Source organism: Schistocerca nitens, chromosome 1 (assembly GCF_023898315.1).
Source record: "Schistocerca nitens isolate TAMUIC-IGC-003100 chromosome 1, iqSchNite1.1, whole genome shotgun sequence".
NCBI lineage: Eukaryota > Metazoa > Arthropoda > Insecta > Orthoptera > Acrididae > Schistocerca > Schistocerca nitens.
In genome coordinates this window covers 88133439-88158894 of record NC_064614.1, presented here as the reverse complement: position 1 = coordinate 88158894, position 25456 = coordinate 88133439, and the positions used below count along the sequence as shown (strand labels likewise).

Genomic DNA, 25456 nt, shown 5'->3' with positions numbered 1-25456 from the left:
AACGCTAGATTTAAATGTGGCCCTGTCACCCCTCATTAATCTGCGGTGGTAGTGTTGACGATAAATCACACCTATTTTTCCTTCCAAACATGAACGATCACGAACACTTACGGTGTTAAATGACATCAAACACATACACAAATATAAAAAATAAGCATAAGGGTAAATTCAGGATCAACTACTGAAAGTAAAAGCTCTATTGAATCACAACAATTTTATTATAACCTTCAGATCAATGCTGAATAAAACACAATTAACCATTTACAAATTACCCTCCTAACTGGCACTGGCAGTGAATTGTGACAAAACTGGTACAAAATCTTATAAACTGGCTGACCAACTGACATCGACACAAACGTAAAATACGAAGAACCACTAAATCCCAAAGTATCATGAAACCTCTGTGGAAACAGCAATTGCAATCGATCCAACTATTTAACGATGCTCCTAACACAGGCCGAAGCGGGAGCGATCTCACCGTAATATTACTGTTGCAGCGGCGGTCTCCGACGGCGTCGGCGCGGCCGTGCGGTCGGCGTGTGGCGTCTCGGAAAGTACACTCCTACAGTATTCGGACAACAGACGGCTGTCCGTAAACTTCTCTTATTGCGACAATGTTTCCGTCAGCAATGAGCTGGCGCGGCTAACGTCCTCTCCAAACGAAAGACCAAGAGGGGAGACGACTTGGCTGACGTCCTCTCAGTAGGAGAGCCCAGAACTGAAGACCTTTGTTTTCCCATCTCAACTTTTACCGAGCGAATCACATCACTAGAAGCTCTCGAAATACCCAGTTACCAGTGCCGACGAATGTACGGCCTGGGAATAGAACTGTTTTCCACATTCCTTTCCTGTATACAAAATTTCACAAGTAAACTCCGCCCACGCCGGCTGTGAAGAACCACAGCTGTGGGCAATAACACGTTTACTGGAAGTTTTCTCCCAAGAGACAACTCGAGATTTTCCCGGCAAGATTCCCCGTCGTAGCGAACACAGACTCCTGCATTGAAAGTTTTGTTATTCGGAACTCCTGGCCTGCCCCACTTGAGTTATTCGAAGGCGTAAAATTAGTGGGACATAGGCGAGAGCACGCACAGGAAAGCCCGTCCAGCTATCCACTGCTCTGTTTTGGTAAACACTTGAACACCTGCAGCCGCGCGTCCCTCAGAGGCTGGCGGCCGCTGTGGCCTCTCTAAACGGACTACAGAACTTCCCCAGTTCACCATTCATACCGCCAGGCTGTGGCCTTCGGCGGCTAGCTGGGGACGTAGCCGAGCTCTGTCTCGCATACTGTCTCACCGCAAAATCTTATAATTACAAAATCGCAGAATTCTCGCCGTATTACCTGGCCACCGTGCTGATGCGTTTCCACATTGATTTCCTGCACCGTAATTTAGAGTATTACTCCAACAAACAGCAACTACTTATCTACAAAGCGATTGCGCCGCTGTCAGTCGTTAAATGGACTCATGTAAGGTGCAAAACCGTTGACACCTTACAAACTATATGAAATAAAATCGTCATAACTTCTGAACGGTTTGTATCAGGACGTTCAAACTGCACGGTTGGCCGAGAACATGATGGGAATAGTGTGCGCATGCGCAAGCCCCTTATTGTCGTCCATTTTCATTTGGATGGGTTCGTCAATAAGCAAAATTGACGCATTTGGGGGACTGAGAATCCGCATTTCGCGATCGAGAAGTCTCTTCACCATAAACGGGTGACTGCGTGGTATACAATGTCCAGTCACGGAATAATCGGAGCGATATTCCTTGATGGCACGGTGACGGTGGCACGTAAAGTGCCCTCCGCCACACACCGTTGGGTGGCTTGCGTAGTATAAATGTAGATGTAGATGTAGACTACCGAACGGTAGCCGGCCGAAGTGGCCGTGCGGTTAAAGGCGCTGCAGTCTGGAACCGCAAGACCGCTACGGTCGCAGGTTCGAATCCTGCCTCGGGCATGGATGTTTGTGATGTCCTTAGGTTAGTTAGGTTTAACTAGTTCTAAGTTCTAGGGGACTAATGACCTCAGCAGTTGAGTCCCATAGTGCTCAGAGCCATTTGAGCCAACCGAACGGTACGTGAAGGTTTTGGAAGATGATTCCACCCCCATTATCCAAAGTGACTCTGATTTAGACAAGACGCAGTTCATGCAAGACGCAGCTCGACCCCATAGAAGCAGAAGAGCGTTTGATGTCCTTGAGGAGCATTCCGGGGATCGCATTCTGGCTCTGGGGTACCCAGAGGCCACTGGCAAGGGCGTCGATTAGCCGCCATATTCTCTGGATCTGAACACATGCGACTCGTTTTTGTGGGGCTACATTAAAGACAACGTGTATAGCAATAACGCCAAAACCAGTGCAAGGTGAAAACAGCCATTCCGGAGATCATCGACAGCTTCGATGTTCCGACACTTCAGAGGGTCATGCAGAATTTCGCTATTCGTCTGCGCCACACCACTGCCAATGATGGCACGCATATCGAACACGTCATAACCTAAATCCGATTATTTGTAGTGACGTTTACATGCTGAATCAAGTGTCTGCACGCAGTAGTTTTTGACTAATATACTTTTTTTCGTATAGTTCAATAATTGTCCCTACTGACTCAGTCACACGGTGACTCATCATCGCCCAGCGCAAACCACTAAGTGCAGAAACTTGAAATTTGCATAAGGTATTGATTTTGTACTGTAGCCGTCGTTTCAGAAGGGTTTATTCGATATTTGCTCTCAAAGAGGGTGATACAGGAGAGGAAACGTATTGCGAAAATATGTTGCTATTACGGTAACTTTAAAACCAGAACTACGAAAATTGGGGTTTGAAATAAAAAAAAACACGTATTTCAGCAATGTTCGGAAATTCAACACTTAAGGGGTGAAATAGGGGATGACATGTTTTTTGAAAATATGTTTGGGGTTTGAAATAAAAAAATACGTATTTCAGCAACGTTCGGAAATTCGACACTTAAGGGGTGAAATAGGGGATGACATGTTTTTTGAAAATATGTTGCTATGGAGGTTATTTTGAAGCTAGAACTACGTAAATTAGTATTTAGCTCTTCGGTCAAAAATAAAAATAAGGTGCTTCAGCGTTTTGGACATTCAGTCACTAAGGGGTCAAATAGGGGATGACGTTTTTGTGAAATATTTCATTATGAAAGCATTTTTAAAGCTAAATGTATGAAAATTTGAATTTGGCTTCTCAGTTGGAAATAAAAATACGTTTCACATTTTTTAGAAATCCAACCACTATGAGCGTGAAATAATGGATGAAATTTTTTATGGGAATATTTAATTATGCAAGCATTTTGAAGCTAAATCTATGAAAAATCGTGTTTGGTTTCTCTGTTAGAAATAAAAATAAAAAAAATATGCGGTTCATTGTTTTTGGAAATGCAATCCCCTAAAAGGGGGTGGAACAGGGAAGCTGCTTTCAACGTTAAAACAGTTTCGGCAGCATTTTTACCGAGTAGAAAACAAAATTTCACAGCTGCACGTAGTTCACTTAAATTTGTCATGGTAAAAAACGAATCAAGAACAAAACAGCGCGAGCAAAACCTATCACTGCAGACGAACAGAACAAGGCAGGTCTACAACACACGTGGCACTGAACTGGCAATGAGTTGCGCTATACACACCTAGCGGCAGAAATGCGTACTACACAAGCTCCACCCACAGCAATGTTATTTCTGTATTTTTTATTTTTTTTTAGGTACTCCCTCGTATATAAACTGTATGAAGTTTTTGAATAACACTGTAAAATGAGCATGTAAGCCATGCGAGTAAATAAAATAACCGTTAAGGTGTCAAACTGCACAGCAGGCAGATCTCACTACACACGCAGTTTTGACGCTGACGTCTAAACCGAAAATGACCACTCGAAACAGACGAGACTCAGTACAGGAACAAAACGGCAGGGGCGCTGCAGTAGACTTACTTGTCTCGAGTAGTCAGCTGAGACAAGAACGTCTATCGTGTGAAAGGGTCTTAAGGGGCTCCGGAACGCCCTATACTTGCAATGTTAAAATAACGCTTATAAATTACATCTTTCCTCACAAAGTATTTGAGGTAGGAAGTTGAACTTTTTACAGATTATTTATTGGAATATGGGCTACAACTTAACACAGGGATTTTACAAAATTTTAGTTCAGTTATTAAAGATGATTTTTTTTTCAATTGTAATGAAAATTCACAACATTTTTTGCAATTTTTTATTTGTATATTCAAAAATATACAGTTTTTTGGAAAAAGGCTGTGTTAAATTATGCAGAAGGTACTGTGTAACATTTACTGAAAGTTTGAAACAAATATGTTTGCAAGATCCTTAGAAAACATGTAATTAGTATGAGAAAATAAAAGTTTTGGGAATCGAGCGACAAAGATTGGATTAACTTTTTAGTGCATTCCAGGTCCATAGGATGGATTATCTTCATCCTCTGCAAACTCCTTCTCCAGCTTCCTCTTGTTCCTCCTCCTGTTTACTCTTGCTTGTATTTCTAGACTCTTTACAGCCCTGTCTGCAGCCCGAAGGCGTTCCTTGTCTAAAGCAAGCATCGCTCGTACTATGTTAGAACCTATCTTCATTCCCATATTTCTAAATACCTTGCACCTTACAATGTTGCCATCATTGAAAGTCGCAACAGCATCATACACACCAAAGTGAAGTGTTTCTATTCCAACAAATACAGTCTTGGGGATTCTCGACCATATAACACTATTTACACTTTCATTGGGGTTTTGAGTTTTTCCGTGAATACACTTTTTCAACAGTTCAGGTGCTGCTAAGCCTCTGAAAATAGGTTTTATCACCTCCATTATTGCATGAGGCATACTATGCTTATGAGTGTACACTTCACCAGTTAGCAATCCTTCGTTATATTTACACCAACTGTCATCTTCTTTGGGACACAAGCTATGTTGGGGATTTTCATCGTCTTTATTGTTTACAGTAATAACACATACCTTTGGCTTTCCAACATTTCTCCTTTTCTTAAAAGCCTTCAGAGGATTTCTAATAACTTTACTTTTACTCATTATTATGCTTCAACAAAACAGAGACTCAAGAAACAGAATTAATTACGAATATTTTCGAGATAACGACAGAGTAAATAAACATGAAACAATCGACAATCACACCAGCGATATATATATTGAACCATCGCAGGCTAGCCACAACACATACTTTATCTCACATGACTAAAATGTACCTGAAGAACACGGACGTTAATAATAACACCATTTGACAGCAGTTTAACAGCGCCACAGTGGGTGACGCCCATGTAGAACACATTTCAAAAAAAAATTTAAAAATAGTTGTAGTCTTCGGAATTGAATAAATTATATATCTATTAAAAGGTAATAGTCTGCAGATTCAGAAAACGCAAAAAAGTAAAAATTGAACCTTTCATGATTTTGAGCCTTTCCGGAGCCCCTTAAGCATTGGCGCGACGCCTCGCTCCTAGCCAGCGTCTGGTTCGTCACCGCATAGGCGGCAGTGGAGAGTAGCGGTGGAGCGCTGGTGCTGCGGTCTTACCTCCCAGCGTGGGCGCAGCCCGGAGCGTCGGCGACGACGGCGGCGTGGCGGAAGTGCACGTCCAGCGCGTAGGGCAGCAGCCACGCCAGGCCCATGACCAGCGGGAAGAGCGCCAGAGCCAGCGCAGCCACCAGCAGCACCTTCTTCATCTCTGGATCCCAGCCGCCGTCTTCTCTGAAAGGCAATACAGGCAATGGGAAAGTCACACAACGACTTGACAGATGGCAGGTCCATATGGACTGCCACCCTTTCATAACTATGATCATCAAGGGGTTTGCTTCTCAATATAGTGACAAGGTATGTTTGATATGACAGTGACTGCACACTTAGAGGGTCAGCACTTGCTCTGGTTAATCAGGGGTTACGGACCTTTCCGTCATTTGACTATTATTTCCTTGATCTGTTCCGCTGCTGTTATACAGAGTGTTTCAAAAGTGATGGTCAATAATTCACACATGGTGAGTGCAGGCCAAAAGTAGATAAAAAGCTCCAATAAACATGGGTCTGTAAATCAACCATTGCTCAGGTATCACATTAATTCGAGTTGGGAAACAACTGTAAGCGCCCCTGGATACCGCAGTATTTAGGTTGTAAGATGTCGTGGTCTCCTGACCTTCATTTCTTATATATTCCGCACATCGAGACACTTCATTCGAACCCAAACTTGATAAAATAAAGTCAATGTTGTATGAATTCATGTAAACGATATGCAAATATAAAGTAAATAGCAAGTGCGCACTGGGATTAAAACACTCGAGGCTGGCGTACACACACACACACATTCAAGACACGACGTTCACAGAAGCTTTAATTCGGGAGAGGCAAACTGCACGCCAGGAGGCCGGTACCTTCAGAGGACGAGTCAACCTATCTACGTCGACCGGTGACCGCCCGTAGAGCAGACAGCATTTGCCCGAGTGAAAGGGAGAACGACCCCGTGTTCAGCTTGAATGCAAATTCCACTACACTGTGGGGGAATACCCAGCCTACTCATTCTTTACAAACATAGCACGCAGTTTCAAAGGTTTTCACAGGGAGACAGCAAACGACAAACGCCGATGCTACGGATTTCCAGATTGGATGCCTTAAACGAAACGTCATTCTCCCGTTTTGGAAGAGCAATGCTGATTGGCAGACGATATTCCTGACGCCTTGAGCTCAAGGAGTAATGGAAGAGACCAAAAGATATACCCCTTCATGTCTGGCATGCAGACGGGCCATTCCGTTGTCGCTCTTGGAGTGAGAACACTTAACGAGAGCGTGTGCGCTCGTATGTGTACTCAAAGAGCGAGGAACAAGTCTCTCCTCAGTACTTCACTGGGAGAGCACCTCTGTCGAGAGCAAATCAGAGTGCGACTCTATACTGAGTCCTTGCGATTAAGCATTGTTCACTGTGTTGGCCGACACATTTATTGTGCGGTGTGAACGGACAGAGTTATAGTTAAACGACTGCGAGCAAATTTTTGAGTGGTATCGCGGTGGACTGGTTATCTGACCGGTGTACCACGCCAATAGTTAGACTAGGGGCGAATAGGAGTCCTTGACTTCATCGAGGCATAGGGAGAGTTGGATTAGCGAAGGTCAATCGAGATAGAACGAGAGTTATCTTATTTGTCAGCAGCGAGCGGTGCAGACAGCAGTCATCGCTACAGCTCTTGCGAGCCCCATATTTCCTCCACAACAGTACACTTCACTGCATTTCACACGCGACAGCCTCGAGCGTACCTAGCAACATTCTAACGGATAATTATTCAAGTTGAGTAGGCGCGGTTCTCAGCCATTCTGCCAAGTCAATAACAATCTTAAACTTTGTATAGAAATTTCATTAGCGAATCCTATCCTTAAGAGGTAACTTCACACTCCGAAAAGAACTAGGAAATAACTTGTTCAATTCATAACTAAAAGTGCCATTGTGATTTCTCAGAATTTTTGCAAAAAAAATAATAATTTTCGTTAGTTTCATTTTTTTCTTACATTAACTAGCACTACTCCAGTACCCAAGTATCCCACTAGTTACGTAAGAAATTTTGTGAATTTTTGTGTCATTTGCTTACAGCGGACGACTCCAGAAGATATTTATTGCTGAAAGTTTTTCAGGCATTTCTCTTTAGAACGTTAGTAGCGTCTGGCTGACTTCTGTAGTAGTGTGGGGGTGGAAATTGCATCTTGCAGGAGCCACAGCGTAAAGGGTACATCTCAGATTAATGTGTTGCGCAGAATGACAGAATAGCACCCACACGTCGCTCACAACGTTGGTATCTCAAAATTTCGGATCGACTATGTTTTGCCTATGCATGCGCAACTATTTCCCTTGGCCCCTGCGTGCACTGTGCTCTACTGGCCTCACAATCAGTTACGAACGTGAAGGCACCATGGACGGGGGTTAGAGCAATGAAGAGCACGCTGACATGCACTTGCGGCTGCACGATTGTATGAAGAAGCTTTTTCTCTCCGCAGGCAGTTCGACAGGCGACCATTTAGCCGGTTACATCAGCGCCTTAGAAAAACTCGTAGTTCCCCACGCCATGTACGAAAAGGTCGGCCTATATCCATAACACCCGATATTGAGGAAAGGGTGTTACGCATTGTACACGAATGTCTGAGTACTGCAACAAGGAGGACTGCTGGCCAAGAGCGTGTCCTGAGTCATAGCAGTGTGTGGAGGATTTTACATCGGCAAGTGCTCTATTCATATCATCTCCAGCGAGTGCAAGCCCTCAAAATGCAGAATTGCCTGCCAGTGGGTACAACAACAGTGCATTCTGAATCCTCTATTTGTAAGCAGTATTCTGTTCACGGATGAGGCTGGATTTACCCATGATGGTATTTTTAACTACCATAACTTGAAGCAAACCAAGCGCTGTATCGTGTGTGAGATGCAGAGGCGAGCGAGTGTGCCGGGACTTACCCCAGTTCACTGCTAGTAGCGCCACGTCACCTTAACGCGTCTGCATGTAGCGCACAAGTATTGCACCACAATTTAGTATGAAATTAAAAATCAAAATTTATGTTTAAAATTTTGTTAAATTATAGTTTAGTGTAATAACGTTCCAAATACCAAGTCTTGATATTCTAAACGTAATAGTTTACGGAAAAATGCCGTTTTAAGAGAACAATCAGAGGCGCTAAATAATGACGCTAGGAAGCCAGAATTTGGTCAGAAGGTGCAGTTAGAAATTATAAATAAGTCATGCTGGTTTCCAAAACCATAAAACAGAAAATAACGCCAGAATCCACGTTTTTCGGAAAAATCAGAGGCGCTAAATAATGGACTTAGAAACTTAAAAATTTGTTTTATGCTTCAGTACACCCCAAAAATAATAACAGAGAGTCCACGTTAATCTACCTCTTATGGTTTTTGAGTAATTAAATAAAAACTAATTTTGTAACTAAAATGTACCTAAGTGTTGTAGATTAAGTACTTGAAATTTTAATGATAGATATCAACTATATCAAATAATAGAGCTACACCGAGTTTAAGACTTGTAACATAAATAGCAACTGATATAAGTCTAAGCAAAGGTATGGTTCAGAGGTAACAATCTACCGTAAGTTCCACTAAATACATTCTATTAAGCAAAATTTTCATTCTAGCGAGCTGAAACTTTCTAGGTGCTTTCAAACTGCTTATCTGCATACCAGCAAAAATTAAGAAGTTTCTGAGGTAATTGGTAACTATATTATTAAAGATTATGTGCCCGAGATAGCGGTCGTTTGTAGACTACCGCCGTATGCAAATAGACAGAGATAACAGATGTTTTCTCGGCAGTCCGCACCGGCTCCTTATAAATACATCCCCTGAAGCAGTAGGAAGGTTCTCTTCGGTCTCAGACATTGTGAGGTTGTAATGGTACTTGAATTACGTAACCATTATGATACCTCAACTGAACCTCTCGATACCAGTAATATTCTACTGATTTTTCTGTAAAGTAGTTAACATATTTCTGAGACAACATTCAGATTTGATTTCATTTGTGATACATCGACATGTTTATATTGCAATGATATTATTCTTATGTGTATTCTTTCTTTTGTCACTATGATCTTTGACATACTTGTAACTCTGATTTTTGGGCGCGTAAGCGATTGTTAGTTGGTTGTTAACTTGTTAGAGAGTCGGACCTTGAGACGGTCAAGTGTTGGACGTCATGTTGGAAAGACGCATAACGTAGTCCGCTTATGAAATGTGAACTTTAACAGTGACTGTGAGGAAGATGTTTTCAAGTATGTTTTGTATTGTGAAGTGATGTTTTGTGTTTACGTGATATTGCAATTAAAAGGAAGTGTAACTTAAATTCGGAGTTCTGATTGCTTCTTTTTTACGTCACCATTGTCCTGCAAAAGCGTAATCTTCAAGAATGATTTGTGAAGCTCATCTACAAAACTTTTGAATATAGCAGAATAAAACCTAGGCCTCTTTGCATCCGAGCTTGGAATCATAAGCACCTAGATTTTCAACGATTGAGCCATGATTTTACGACGAGACCAGCGTGGGAAACACAAAAAGATGAGTGCCTAGTTTTTTTTTTATTATTACATGAAATGACTATATTAACTGTGCTCTAATGACACCTGCCAGATAATATGACTGTTGTTGCCCGAAAATGCAGTATTTAGCAGCGTGAGCTACACCACAATCGTTATTAAATTCTGACCTTTGTTGTGGTAGGGTTGTTAGAAGATCCACGCCAGTTAAACGTCTGGTCGCGCTCTGCCTCGGATGACGTCAGAACCGAGCTGTGACAAGCGCGTATTTGGCAGTGAAAACGGATAGTGAACTCGCGAGGACTGTACACCGTCCTGGATCGTTTACAACTCGGTAAAATAACTGTTAGTGTGCCGTCCGTGTGAAATCCAATTCCGCGTGGCAAGTGGTGAATTTATTTCCACTTTTATGGCGAGCATTAATTTTAGAACATTTATTGCGAATTTTCAATTGAGTGATGTTAGTCAGGGCGAAAAACGATCTGGTAGGAAGTTACCGTAGAGGTCGCTTCTGAACTGCTAAAGGTGCTGTTAGATTAGAAAGACTTGTTTTCAATTGAACATAACGCAATTTTAAGTGTTGTTTGTGAGAAACTTCAATTACATTAAATCTTGATTGGAACTTTAAACTTTTACTGAAGTCATAGTCCTGATCCCGCAAAGAAAGGGGAAATAGACACTTTTCTTTCAGTGGGCTGGACCGGAATGTGGCCGTGCAGACTGGAAACTACGAGGTGCATTCAAGTTCTAAGGCCTCCGATTTTTTTTCTAATTAACTACTCACCCGAAATCGATGAAACTAGCGTTATTTCTCGACGTAATCGCCGTGCAGACGAACACATTTTTCACAACGCTGACGCCATGATTCCATGACAGCGGCGAAGGCTTCTTTAGGAGTCTGAGGCAATAGCAGCACGGCTGGTGAATGTGCGGCCACGGAGAGTGTCTTTCATTGTTAGAAACAGCCAAAAGTCACTAGGAGCCAGGTCAGGTGAGTAGGGAGCATGAGGAATCACTTCAAAGTTGTTATCACGAAGAAACTGTTGCGTAACATTAGCTCAATGTGCAAGTGCATTGTCTTGGTGAAACAGCACACGCGCAGCCCTTCCCGGACGTTTTTGTTGCAGTGCAGGAAGGAATTTGTTCTTCAAAACATTTTCATAGGATGCACCTGTTACCGTAGTGCCCTTTGGAACGCAATGGGTAAGGATTACGCCCTCGCTGTCCCAGAACATGGACACCATCATTTTTTCAGCACTGGCGGTTACCCGAAATTTGTTTGGTGGCGGTGAATCTGTGTGCTTCCATTGAGCTGACTGGCGCTTTGTTTCTGGATTGAAAAATGGCATCCACGTCTCATCCATTGTCACAACCGATGAAAAGAAAGTCCCATTCATGCTGTCGTTGCGCGTCAACATTGCTTGGCAACATGCCACACGGGCAGCCATGTGGTCGTCCGTCAGCATTCGTGGCACCCACCTGGATGACACTTTTCGCATTTTCAGGTCGTCATGCAGGATTGTGTGCACAGAACCCACAGAAATGCCAACTCTGGAGGTGATCTGTTCAACAGTCATTCGGCGATCCCCCAAAACAATTCTCTCTACTTTCTTGATCATGTCGTCAGACCGGCTTGTGCGAGCCCGAGGTTGTTTCGGGTTGTTGTCACACGATGTTCTGCCTTCATTAAACTGTCGCACCCACGAACACACTATCGACACATCCATAACTCCATCACCACATGTCTCCTTCAACTGTCGATGAATTTCAATTGGTTTCACACCACGCAAATTCAGAAAACGAATGATCGCACTCTGTTCAAGTAAGGAAAACGTCGCCATTTTCAGTATTTAAAACAGTTTTCATTCTCGCCGCTGGTGGTAAAATTCCATCTGCCGTATGGTGCTGCCTTCTCTGGGACGTATTGACAATGAACGCGGACTCATTTTAAAACAATGCGCATGTTTCTATCTCTTTCCAGAGAAAAAAAAATCAGAGGCCTTAGAACTTGAATGCACCTCGTAAGATCAGTATGTTTCCCTTCGCTGTCTGGCTGACCACCAAAGCAGTTGCCAGACTCACGTGATTAAAGACGGCATCAAAACTTTAAACCAGTGAAGTAACTTACTCGCCGCCCCACAAACTGTCACCTTTGGGCCGACGTCAATCCTAATGCAAAACAAGAGTCACTCAGCAGCGTTATTCGCTGAACTTCTGGGCAAGACAACTCAGAGACCGAGTAGTTGGACCACACTTTCTGCCGCATAGACCAGTTCGATAGCAGCACCTGCCGTGTACTTCCGGATGCCCATGATGATGTCCCCTGAACCAACGCCTGAACATGTGGTTCACCCATGACGGTACTTCAGCACATTTTCATTTACGATTGCGCCGGCCTCTAACTCGGACGTATGGTCAATATTGAGCAGGTAGAGGAGGGCCCGTGCCGCGGCCTCCAAGATCTGCGGATTTACTTCCCATGGTTTCATGCGTGTGGCGTTATATCAAAAGGCTGTTCTACACTACCGAGGTCAACTCTCTTAAGAAATTACTCTTGCGGATTGAAGCAGCGTTCCAGCGTTTACGGAATATCCCAGGACTGTCTGAGCGGATTCGCAACTCATTTCAGAGACGAGTTCCATATTACATTCAGACGCATGGACAGCACCTAATTTAACGCCGGCCGGAGTGGCCGAGCGGTTCTGGGCGCTACAGTCTGGAGCCGCGTGACTGTTACGGTCGCAGGTTCGAATCCTGCCTCGGGCATGGATGTGTGTGATGTCCTTAGGTTAGTTAGGTTTAAGTAGTTCTAAGTTCTAGGGGACTGATGACCTCAGACGTTAAGTCCCATACTGCTCAGAGCCATTTTTGAACCTAATTTAACGTCTAGAGATGCCATTTTTTCCTAAACACTGATGAACCGCAACAGAAAATATGTTGTATCTCGACAATGATTGATTTGTGGACCCATGTTTGTTGGAGCTTTTTAGTTACTTTTTTTCTGTACTTTCCACGTGTGAATTTTTGACTATCACTTCTGAAACACCCTGTGTACAGACGGAAGCGTGTTACCATGAGTCGTTTTCGGAGTGCGACGGCACGGAGCACAGAAGCGAATAGAGTGGCCTTCGGGCTACGCGAGCTGCATCAAGCTTTGTAAATTTGTGGTAAGTTCTTACGGCACCAAACTGCTTAGGTCATCGTAATCTAAGCTTACACACTACTTAATCTAACTTAAACTAACTTGCGGTATGGACAACACACACACGTCCATGTCCGAGGGAGAACTCTAACCTCCGACGGGGGGGGGGGGGGGGGGGGAGCCGCGCGAACCGTGTGGCAAGGCGCCCAAGACCGCGCGGCTACCCCGCGCGACCCCATCTGAGTACGCACGACCACTGAGGTGCTGGTCGATCCACACAAAACGCGTCGCGTGTAGAACGGTACACTCGGAGTGAAATTTCATGTCATCCGATTTGTCTTTTTACTACATCCGTTTCTGTATTTGGTTTCTCTGTAAAACTTTTAGTATTTGGGTTAAAAAAAAAACACTGTTTTGGGATTCGCACGTGTTCTCCACTACGTGGTCGTTCTCATTCTGTTTCATTGAAACTAATCGTTAAAAAAATATTATTTTTCCGCATCTTATGGCCACACATTGCAGCTTCATAACGAACTTGTTTTCTTTTCGTTACGGCCTAGAGTTAATGTCATACTTTCAAGTAAAGTACAATACCATCCATATTTTGAGAAGTTCTGCGGGGAGAAATGTAATCGCTGGCCAATTTACGTTTAGTGTGTTTTAGAAAATAAGTTACTGTGTACGAAATGTAGCTAACATTTCGCAATTGTTTTTAATAGTGGAAGTAGGTTCATGTCTCTTTCCAGTATCGAGAAAATACGTGAGAATGTCGGATATTTTCTGTGACAAGGTTGGCAGCTATGCACCACGTGCGCGGCTATTGCCGCATGCTGTGGCTTGCTATGCGGAATCTGAAGCTGTCTCAGATGTCTCTTCTTCGTATACTGCTTATACAAACCGAAGCTGTAAGTGAGAGATACACTTCAGTGATATGAAAAGACACTAGGAGTCATCAGCTCATGACGCTGACGGTATATTTTTAAAGTTTATGCTGCCTTGTTTCAGGAAGCAATGTTACCTATATTATTGAATTTATTCGCTCATTTATTATAACCTGTTCACTTTACAATTGCCGCTTTAGCTGGACGCACTGCGAACTTTTGACATAGTCTGCTACTGCCTGTTTCGAATGACGCGAGGTTGGTTGGTTGATTCGGGGAAGGCTACCAAACAGCGAGTTCATCAGTCCCATTGGATTGGGGAAGGATGGGGAAGGAAGTCGGACGTGCCCTTTTACAAAACCATTCCGGCCTGAAGTGAGTTAGGGAAATCACGGAAAACCTAAATCAAGATGGCCGGATGCGGGTTTGAATTGACGCCGTCCATAATGCAAGTCAAGTGTGCTAACCACTGCGCCAAGTCACTCGATATTGACGCACGAGAAATGTAACTGTGCTCCGTCAAAATGTTAACACGGTTCCTAAACTGTAGTTTGTGTAAGTGCAGAAAATAAAACAAGCACACATTCTTTTAACTCACGTCTACTGAAATGAACAACAGGAAAATAAAACTTGTTTTACGCTCGCACAGTGCAGCTGTCTATGTAGTCGATAACAGTGGTTTCAGTTTTAATATACACTCCTGGAAATTGAAATAAGAACACCGTGAATTCATTGTCCCAGGAAGGGGAAACTTTAATGACACATTCCTGGGGTCAGATACATCACATGATCACACTGACAGAACCACAGGCACATAGACACAGGCAACAGAGCATGCACAATGTCGGCACTAGTACTGTGTATATCCACCTTTCGCAGCAATGCAGGCTGCTATTCTCCCATGGAGACGATCGTAGAGATGCTGGATGTAGTCCTGTGGAACGGCTTGCCATGCCATTTCCACCTGGCGCCTCAGTTGGACCAGCGTTCGTGCTGGACGTGCAGACCGCGTGAGACGACGCTTCATCCAGTCCCAAACATGCTCAATGGGGGACAGATCCGGAGATCTTGCTGGCCAGGGTAGTTGACTTACACCTTCTAGAGCACGTTGGGTGGCACGGGATACATGCGGACGTGCATTGTCCTGTTGGAACAGCAAGTTCCCTTGCCGGTTTAGGAATGGTAGAACGATGGGTTCGATGACGGTTTGGATGTACCGTGCACTATTCAGTGTCCCCTCGACGATCACCAGTGGTGTACGGCCAGTGTAGGAGATCGCTCCCCACACCATGATGCCGGGTGTTGGCCCTGTGTGCCTCGGTCGTATGCAGTCCCGATTGTGGCGCTCACCTGCACGGCGCCAAACACGCATACGACCATCATTGGCACCAAGGCAGAAGCGACTCTCATCGCTGAAGACGACACGTCTCCATTCGTCCCTCCATTCACGCCTGTCGCGACACCACTGGAGGCGGGCTGCACGATGTTGGGGCGTGAGCGGAAGGCGGCCTAACGGTGTGCGGGACCGTAGCCCAGCTTCATGGAGACGGTTGCGAATGGTCCTCGCCGATACCCCCGGAGCAACAGTGTCCCTAATTTGCTGGGAAGTGGCGGTGCGGTCCCCTACGGCACTGCGTAGGATCCTACGGTCTTGGCGTGCATCCGTGCGTCGCTGCGCTCCGGTCCCAGGTCGACGGGCACGTGCACCTTCCACCGACCACTGGCGACAACATCGATGTACTGTGGAGACCTCACGCCCCACGTGTTGAGCAATTCGGCGGTACGTCCACCCGGCCTCCCGCATGCCCACTATACGCCCTCGCTCAAAGTCCGTCAACTGCACATACGGTTCACGTCCACGCTGTCGCGGCATGCTACCAGTGTTAAAGACTGCGATGGAGCTCCGTATGCCACGGCAAACTGGCTGACACTGACGGCGGCGGTGCACAAATGCTGCGCAGCTAGCGCCATTCGACGGCCAACACCGCGGTTCCTGGTGTGTCCGCTGTGCCGTGCGTGTGATCATTGCTTGTGCAGCCCTCTCGCAGTGTCCGGAGCAAGTATGGTGGGTCTGACACACCGGTGTCAATGTGTTCTTTTTTCCATTTCCAGGAGTGTACATTTTCCACAGTGTCCACGAGAAGTAATTCTGGAGTGCAAGGTGCAGAGTGACAGGAGTTTTGGGAAGAGTCGGTGTCGGTAAGACGAGGTGAAGAGCCGCTGGCGACGGCAGAGTCCGAGGTTCGTGACCGTGCGCAGGCGGCCATTGTCGCAGACTCGCAGCTCGTCACAACGCTGAGTACCGAGTCCACACGATGGCAACGGTCTGTGGTAAATTCAGGGAATTCAGTGGTTTTTCTGTTTACTCTCACTTTAGTGTATTTCCGATTTTGCGGTAGCAGCTAATCACTTTTTTTTTTACATGTACTGCAAAAAAAAAAAAAAGAAAAAGGATCGAATGGCTTTAAGCACTATGGGATTTAACATCTGAGGTCATCAGTCCCCTACACTTAGAACTACTTAAACCTAACTAACCTAAGGACATCACACACATCCATATCCGATGCCGGATTCGATCCTGCGACCGTAGCAGCAGCGCGGTTACTGACTGAAGCGCCTAGAACCGCTCGGTCGCAACGGCCGGCACATGTACTGCAGCTGATAAGTTTTTCACTCCACAATCACTGTTTCATGGAGTAAACTCAGATAGTGTTACCCAAAAATACGTTGTTTGGATAGTGTAGTGCATTCTAACAGGAGCCATTTTCATATCTAAATTGCCAACTAAACACTTCATTTCCTATTAATGTGACTCATTGATATGATCCAATTTTTATTATTTTGCTTATGATAAAACACCATGTGTCAGATTTTTTAGACACCGTTTTTTACGGACTAGTGACTACAAAGCACACCTTAATTTTTAAGAAATTTTTAAAAAATAACATTTTTACCATTTTTATTGTTAGATTGCAAAGCCAGACTAAATAAAAATTCTTAGTTTATAAAACAGAACTGTCCTTTAAGATCCCTATCTGAACTTTCTTCTTCTTCTTCTTCTTCTTCTTCTTCTTCCTCTTTGTAGTCTTCAGCGTCTTCTTCATATATAAGAAGGTCTTCACTGCCATCGAGAGCATTGCTCTCGCCGTCCTCGTTGAAAGATTTAACAATAATGTCTCTCTCGCTCTAGACCACGACTGTTTTATCCACTGACACACTTTTTTCATTGTACGTCGTTTTAAAGGTCCCTTCAGTGTGAATTCATGTTGGGTTTCATCCATCATCCGTTTGTTCCAATTCTCTCTCATATACATTTTAAACGGTTTATTTATGGACATCAAGAGGTTGCAATTGTGAAGTAATTTCTCCCAGAATAATAGCAAGCTCTGTATTTGTTTGTCTGTTTCTCTTTCACAGAATTTTTCAAATGGCTAATAAACTGATCTAGCACAAGAAGAGAACCCTTCCTTAATAACGTACCTTTCCTTCTCTCCCACACTCTGTTAATCCATAATTTCATACCAACCTCGTCCATTCAACTCTTGTGATTGTGGCAGTCCCACCAGCTTTTAATTTCTTCGTTTGTTGTCCTCGGTGTCGTCGTACTGCGTTGCTCCACTGGCTGAAAAATGGGTTGTGGATTCCGGCACTGACTACTGTAAATAATATAGCCTACAGGTGCACAGTTGCGTTTCACCGTACTTTAATTTCACTTTGCACAGCCTCCAATATTATACAGTTATATGGCAGTTCACTTTTATGTAACCTTCGATAAGCCTCACTAATAGTTAGCAGGCGAAACTCCACATACTGCTACAATAGTTTCTTGTTGAACATCTACGAGCAGTAAAACCTAACCACAAAGTTCATAGTTTTGAAGAATAATCAGGTACGCATGGAGCAGACACTGTCACTGTTTTCACACATGGCCTAATTATTTAACACTTATTCCACAGTTAATCTGAAGCATTGTTGTTGTTCTAACCAGCACAGGTTACTCGTCACAAACTCGGCCGTGGAAATTGAATACATCGTCAGATTGGTTCTTTCTTAACAGTTTCTTCCACTGCAAGAGTTAGGCCGAATTTATTATTTAAATCATGAAATTAACAAATATAGTTATGCAAACAATTCTTTTGACGAAACTGTTAATTACTTTGGAATTAATGAAGGGCTGTTTTGCTAACGTGTTTTTGAATAGAGCTAAATAGGTACTTTAAGGTTACTATTATTTCGTCTTCCAAATGTTTACAATCATTAATGAATTCATATTTGTTTATATGTCAATAATAGAATTTAAGTTACGGAAGAATAACTGATTTTGCCCTGTAACAAAAGATACTAACTAGGAATAGTCAAAATAAATTAGAAACTCAATCATATACATAAAACTAAACAGAAAATTAAATCTGGTGTTAAATTCTTTAAAACAGAGGGCCAATCTTTCCCTTTTATGAAAAAGCAGATTATATTCATGTATGCTAATGGTAAATCGTTAAAAGTAACAAAACGAATTTAAGGAGGCGGATGGTAAAACAAGAGAGGAATTAAAATTATACCAGCTTACTTCGTCACATTATGTACGTGAACAACAGCACCTGGCGGTATTTCAGTATGTTTTGGCATTGTTTTGCACTTGAAAATGATCCTTGGATTAAGTTTAGTACCGTCAGCACAACATCAGAGGACAACAGTCTAGTGCATTTTTTCATGTCAACTTGTTTTTAGAGTTACAGTTTTAGCACCTTTCAAGGCAGCAGTTCTGTTACTTAGAACATGAAATGTCAGAGCAGTTTCGTCCATATTCGCTGTTTGGCTTAGTTGAACATTGATTTTCTTTCGATGTTGAATAATAAGGCAGTGGAAAGATAATATTTTCTCACCACACTCTTGTTCCATTTTCTGCGATATTTTGGTTTTGGTTCGCATGCTAAGTCTATCACATCTCGTAAGCCTGTAGCACCAATCCACTTCACTCTTGCAGTCTGTTAAGTTCCACTGTAGCGCTAGCTTACGAAAGTGCATGTGCATCATTTTTGTATTAATTGCAATGTTATTTTGACGCCGTCCTCGAATCCGTTTCAGTGTGTCATCTTCTAGTTTAAGCCATTTTCTATTCAGTCCTCTATTTGCTCACTTAGTCTCCTCATTTTTTTCAGTTCTTTACTAGCCCGGCAATCGCGAATGGTTTTTTCTGTTGCTGGAGGGCCGAAACTCCGCTCAGCTGCTCTGTTTCAGCCAGCCGGTGTGGCCGAGCCGTTGTAGGCGCTTCAGTCGGGAACTGCGCGACCGCTACGGTCGCAGGTTCGAATCCTGCCTCGGGCATGGATGTGTGTGATGTCCTTAGGTTAGTTAGGTTTAAGTAGTTCTAAGTTCTAGGGGAATTATTACCTCAGATGTTAAGTCCCATAGTGCTCAGAGCCATTTGAACCATTTTTTGCTCTGTTTGCATGTTCTTCTGCATATGCTGTTTCCGTAATTTCAGTTTATAGCCCGCATCACATGAATACTTATTATATTTTTCCATTACGGATAAAGCTACTAACAAAAATGTTGTACTGTTACCGATAACACAAATCACTTTCAATTCAAGTTCACTGGCACCGTAGACTATAATGGCACCTCATAGGTTAGATAGTGTTCTGGGTTTGTGATGGCGTGGCGGGAGGGAGACAGCGTTAGCAAGTTTGTGAATCTCCGGAACTCATGTTCGCCGCATCGGCGCACTGCTGCTGCCAGTCGAATCCAACGTTGCCAGAGAGAGATAGGTTTTCTGTGGCATCGAATATATGGCCATTTTTAAGACTGGCGAGAATTATAGATCAAACCCTGGACATTTTTAAATTAATTTCGAGTATAAGGCGCACTTGAATGTTGCTTTTTATAGTCCGTAAAACAGGTAAACAAATCTATTTCTTATACTGAAATTTCTTTCATTTCTACTCTTTTAGTTAGTTAATTTTGTAATTCTAACTTCGTATGTGGGGTATTTCACGTGATATATATTGATTTATCTAGAAGTGCCAACTTAAGAACCACTTAATTAACTAGCGTTGTAGGAATCCATTCTGCACAGAATAATATAATGTTTCTTAAGGCTGGGTCTGTATCAGAGGGAAACTTCGGTCCAGAAGTAAATATTTGGTAGAGCCCTCGCTGCCTCAACCGCTGGCATTTCACAAATTCTGCTGGCCATTAATGTTGCAACACCAGGAAAGACAACAAATAACGAAATTTGCTTCTTATGCAGACGAAGCGTAACAGGAAGAACGCTTGAAAAAATTTGTAGCTGAGTTTGGGCTATACAGGGTGCGATATTGAGTACAAGGAGCTGTCACCCGGGGCGAAACAAGGTGTCTAAACTGACTGGGCGCAGAGTTGGACTAAGCTCGTACAACAGATGCTGTTCTGAACACTGTACCAGAGTTCATTCATCATAGTAGCTGGCCAATGGTGGCGTGTCAGTCTCACATAAAACCCATGACCAGTTATTTTCAGTGGATGAGCTACCTGGAATAGGCGCTGGCCAGGATTACAGTCCAACACCCTCGAAGGACCTAGGCTGCCACAGATGACGTGTGGTCTGGCGTTATCTTGCTGAAAGGCAATGCCATGGAGATCTCAAAGATATGGCATAGTCATGGCCTTAACACGTCAGAGAGGTATTGGTTACTGTCGAAATTACCGGCTATGACAGCCACAACTGATCGGTTTATTTACCTAATGGCGTCTCATATCATCATGCTAGATGCTGAGCCACCTCGGTGTTGACGAAAGGAATTTGGCAACCTTCATTTTCCCCTGGTCTTCCGTACATGGATATCTCCGTCGTGAGGCTGTGCACAGGAGTTCTCTGGAAAAACGACATGGTGCCGTTCCTGTGTCCAGTGATGTTGTTGGTTTCACCACTGTCAGTGCCCCTCTCTCTGATGCTACTTCAAGAAAAGCCGCAACAACGTTAGTCATGTTGATCACGGCCCTCCAGACGTCGTCACACTGTCTGTGTGGATGCTGTTTTTTTTTCTTTTTTTTTCTTTTTTTTTGTGCAAAGGAGAACATTTCCGTCATGTGGCTGTACGATCCTGCACGGCTGAGCAAGCAATATGTCTGTCCTCTCAAGAATTGGTGTCGCGGGGCTACAAAAATCCGGTATGAATATTGTCCTCCTGACCCCATCGATTCCGACAGATGTCGGATACCGACCAATGGAAGCAACATTATCACGGAACGATAAATCGCAGTGTCGGTAGGCCCTATGAAACGAGTCAGCCAGAGAACTGGTGGACACGTGTTAAGGCCTGTGCTTCTTAGTTTAAGAAACTAGTTTCTAAATAATCACAATAAGCATGCGCACACTCTCTTAGCCACCTGCCCCCTGATCCACAGACTTACTCACTTACAAAAACCCAAACTGTTGAATTATATTTTAATGCCAACTTTTAACGAGAATTCCAAGAGCAGTTTATAAAAGTTTTATGTGCCTCTTGCCAAGAGCTTCAACACAATCGTCACAAGTTCTCGTTAAAATAAATTAGAAAACATATCTGTGTCAGTCTCTTTTATTTACTTCCATGATGAGTTCCGGCTGCTTTCATACTTGTCTCCAAGTGAATCAGTGTATTAAATTACAATTTATTTTGTTGTATGTAACCCAGTAATTGTAAAGTAAACAACTGACCTGCCCTAAAACGCTTCGTGCAAATAAACAGCAGTGACTGTCACAGACAATGGTTTTAATTTACCTTTTATATGATAAACAGCCAGCCGGAGTGGCCATGCGGTTCTAGGCGCTACAGTCTGAAGCCGAGCGACCGCTACGGTCGCAGGTTCGAATCCTGCCTCGGGCATGGATGTGTGTGATGTCCTTAGGTTAGTTAGGTTTAATTAGTTCTAAGTTCTAGGTGACTGATGACCTCAGAAGTTAAGTCGCATGGTGCTCAGAGCCATTTGAACCATATATGATATAGCTGGCCGAAGTGGCCGTGCGGTTAAAGGCGCTGCAGTCTGGAATCGCAAGACCGCTACGGTCGCAGGTTCGAATCCTGCCTCGGGCATGGATGTTTGTGATGTCCTTAGGTTAGTTAGGTTTAACTAGTTCTAAGTTCTAGGGGACTAATGACCTCAGCAGTTGAGTCCCATAGTGCTCAGAGCCATTTGAACCATTTGAACCATATATGATAAACAGGCGCAGTTTCCAAATTGCAGTACAACATGAACGACATATGATTATGTAATTGTTTCATTTTAAACAGTTCCACAAGCAGCCAGTTTGATTCCTTTCTGAATCTAGGGTAACCAAAATGTTTGTGGTTGAGTCCCGGATCTCCCACATTGCTTATGTCAAATAAATAAATACAAAACAAGTATTCATTGCCAACCATTATTTCCTTCACAAAAAATGCTTTTTTTTGTCATCAGTCTTCTGACTTGTCTGGTGCGGCCTGCCGTGTATTTCTCTCCTGCACTAACCTCTTCATCTCAGAGTAGCAGTTGCAGTTATATGTCGGATGTATTCCAATCTGTGTGTTCCCCTACAGTTTTTAACCCTCTGCAGCTCCTTCTAGTACCACGGAGGCTGTTCCATGATGACTTAAACATGTCCTCCCATCCTGTGCATTCCTTTTCTCAGTGTTTTCTATATGTTCCTTCTTTCACCGATTCTGCGCTTCTTCTTATTTCTAATTATACATTGCACATAAAAATCCAATTTTCACTGAAAACAAAAATTCTTAATCAACAATCTTTTATGAAAGATGGTTAATCAAAATTGTATGACTAAAAAAATACAAATTAATTTCTTTCTGCCTTATATATATATATATATATATATATATATATATATATATATATATATATATATATATACTGTCTCACACACACACACACACACACACACACACACACACATATATATATACACTCCTGGAAATGGAAAAAAGAACACATTGACACCGGTGTGTCAGACCCACCATACTTGCTCCGGACACTGCGAGAGGGCTGTACAAGCAATGATCACACGCACGGCACAGCGGACACACCAGGAACCGCGGTGTTGCCGTCGAATGGCGCTAGCTGCGCAGCATTTGTGCACCGCCGCCGTCAGTGTCAGCCAGTTTGCCGTGGCATACGGAGCTCCATCGCAGGCTTTAACACTGGTAGCATGCCGCGACAGCGTGGACGTGAACCGTATGTGCAGTTGACGGACTTTGAGCGAGGGCGTATAGTGGGCATGCGGGAGGCCGGGTGGACGTACCGCCGAATTGCTCAACACGTGGGGCGTGAGGTCTCCACAGTACATCGATGTTGTCGCCAGTGGTCGGTGGAAGGTGCACGTGCCCGTCGACCTGGGACCGGACCGCAGCGACGCACGGATGCACGCCAAGACCGTAGGATCCTACGCAGTGCCGTAGGGCACCGCACCGCCACTTCCCAGCAAATTAGGGACACTGTTGCTCCGGGGGTATCGGCGAGGACCATTCGCAACCGTCTCCATGAAGCTGGGCTACGGTCCGGCACACCGTTAGGCCGTCTTCCGCTCACGCCCCAACATCGTGCAGCCCGCCTCCAGTGGTGTCGCGACAGGCGTGAATGGAGGGACGAATGGAGACGTGTCGTCTTCAGCGATGAGAGTCGCTTCTGCCTTGGTGCCAATGATGGTCGTATGCGTGTTTGGCGCCGTGCAGGTGAGCGCCACAATCAGGACTGCATACGACCGAGGCACACAGGGCCAACACCCGGCGTCATGGTGTGGGGAGCGATCTCCTACACTGGCCGTACACCACTGGTGATCGTCGAGGGGACACTGAATAGTGCACGGTACATCCAAACCGTCATCGAACCCATCGTTCTACCATTCCTAGACCGGCAAGGGAACTTGCTGTTCCAACAGGACAATGCACGTCCGCATGTGTCCCGTGCCACCCAACGTGCTCTAGTAGGTGTAAGTCAACTACCCTGGCCAGCAAGATCTCCGGATCTGTCCCCCATTGAGCATGTTTGGGACTGGATGAAGCGTCGTCTCACGCGGTCTGCACGTCCAGCACGAACGCTGGTCCAACTGAGGCGCCAGGTGGAAATGGCATGGCAAGCCGTTCCACAGGACTACATCCAGCATCTGTACGATCGTCTCCATGGGAGAATAGCAGCCTGCATTGCTGCGAAAGGTGGATATACACTGTACTAGTGCCGACATTGTGTATGCTCTGTTGCCTGTGTCTATGTGCCTGTGGTTCTGTCAGTGTGATCATGTGATGTATCTGACCCCAGGAATGTGTCAATAAAGTTTCCCCTTCCTGGGACAATGAATTCACGGTGTTCTTATTTCAATTTCCAGGAGTATATATATATATATATATATATATATATATATATATATATATATATGTGTGTGTGTGTGTGTGTGTGTGGTTGACAGTATCATTAGCATATTAACATGATTATGTGAAATATTAGCAGCACAATCGCTTTCCTAATTCCGCAATTCTTGTACCAGGAAGAGTAAACACTTTTATGGTGATAGAGGGAATTGTGGAGGGTGAGAGTTCTAGAGGGAAACCAAAGCTTCAATAATGCAAAGAAGTTGAAATTAATATAGGCTGGAGTAGTTACACACAGTTACGCACAGAATAGACTAGACTAGTCTGGACAGTTGTATTAAAAGAACCTTAAGACCACTGCAACAACGGGCGCACGGAGTAGCCGTTCGGTCTAGGGCGCCTTGCCACGGCTCGCGCGGCGCCCTCCGTCGGAGGTGCGAGTCCTCCCTCGGGCATAGGTGTGTGTGTTGTCCTTAGCGTAAGTTAGTTTAAATTAGGTTAAGTAGTGTGTAAGCCTGGGGACTAACGACCTCAGCAGTTTGGTCCGACAGGAACTTAGCACCACCACTACTGCAACAACAGCAACAACTAGGTAAGATACTCACGCGTTTGCACCTGACTTCTTCTCTTTTTCCGCTTCATCTCTCTCGATAGTCCCGTAACCTGCTTTGGAGCTCTCGCCTAGCGCCGGAAAGTTGGAGGGGCCTTGTGCATATGTGAAGCTGGGTCCCGGTTCTGCATCCAGAAGAGCGATCCTCTCCTCCTCTTTCTCTCTCCCGCCTGGGAAAAGACGTTTAACATCAGGCATGATCACTGATATTTCCATATATTAGCTTGAGGGAATACAGTAGGAACATAGTGTAAAAAGCTCTGCGCTGCCTGCAGTAACCAACCAGAATGTCACTACAAATCCTTTTTGCGCGATCCATTCTATAAGCACGAAGCAGTGCTGACGTATTACTCTTAATGGTAGGTTGTTCTAAAGTCAGTTTCTGTCGCTTGCATAATGACGCATTATTTCTGACAGATAGTCACAAGTAAGGTAACTTTGAACGAAAACTGAGTGACAAAGCTATGTAGTTTGCAAGATGGCAAGATC

At 44.1% G+C, this 25456-nt stretch overlaps 1 protein-coding gene across 1 annotated transcript in view; it reads right to left on the bottom strand.

Annotated features, from left to right (window-relative positions):
* The window catches only part of LOC126240637 (glutathione hydrolase 7-like), a 77644-nt gene extending 52479 nt beyond the window's left edge, over window positions 1–25165 (bottom strand). The window contains exons 1-2 of the mRNA XM_049947982.1: window positions 24963–25165; window positions 5534–5707 (exon numbers count right to left, since the gene is read on the bottom strand). Coding sequence (XP_049803939.1) covers window positions 5534–5707; window positions 24963–25165 — 377 coding nt within the window. The remainder of the gene's footprint in view (window positions 1–5533; window positions 5708–24962) is intronic.
* Window positions 25166–25456: the final 291 nt, after the last annotated feature.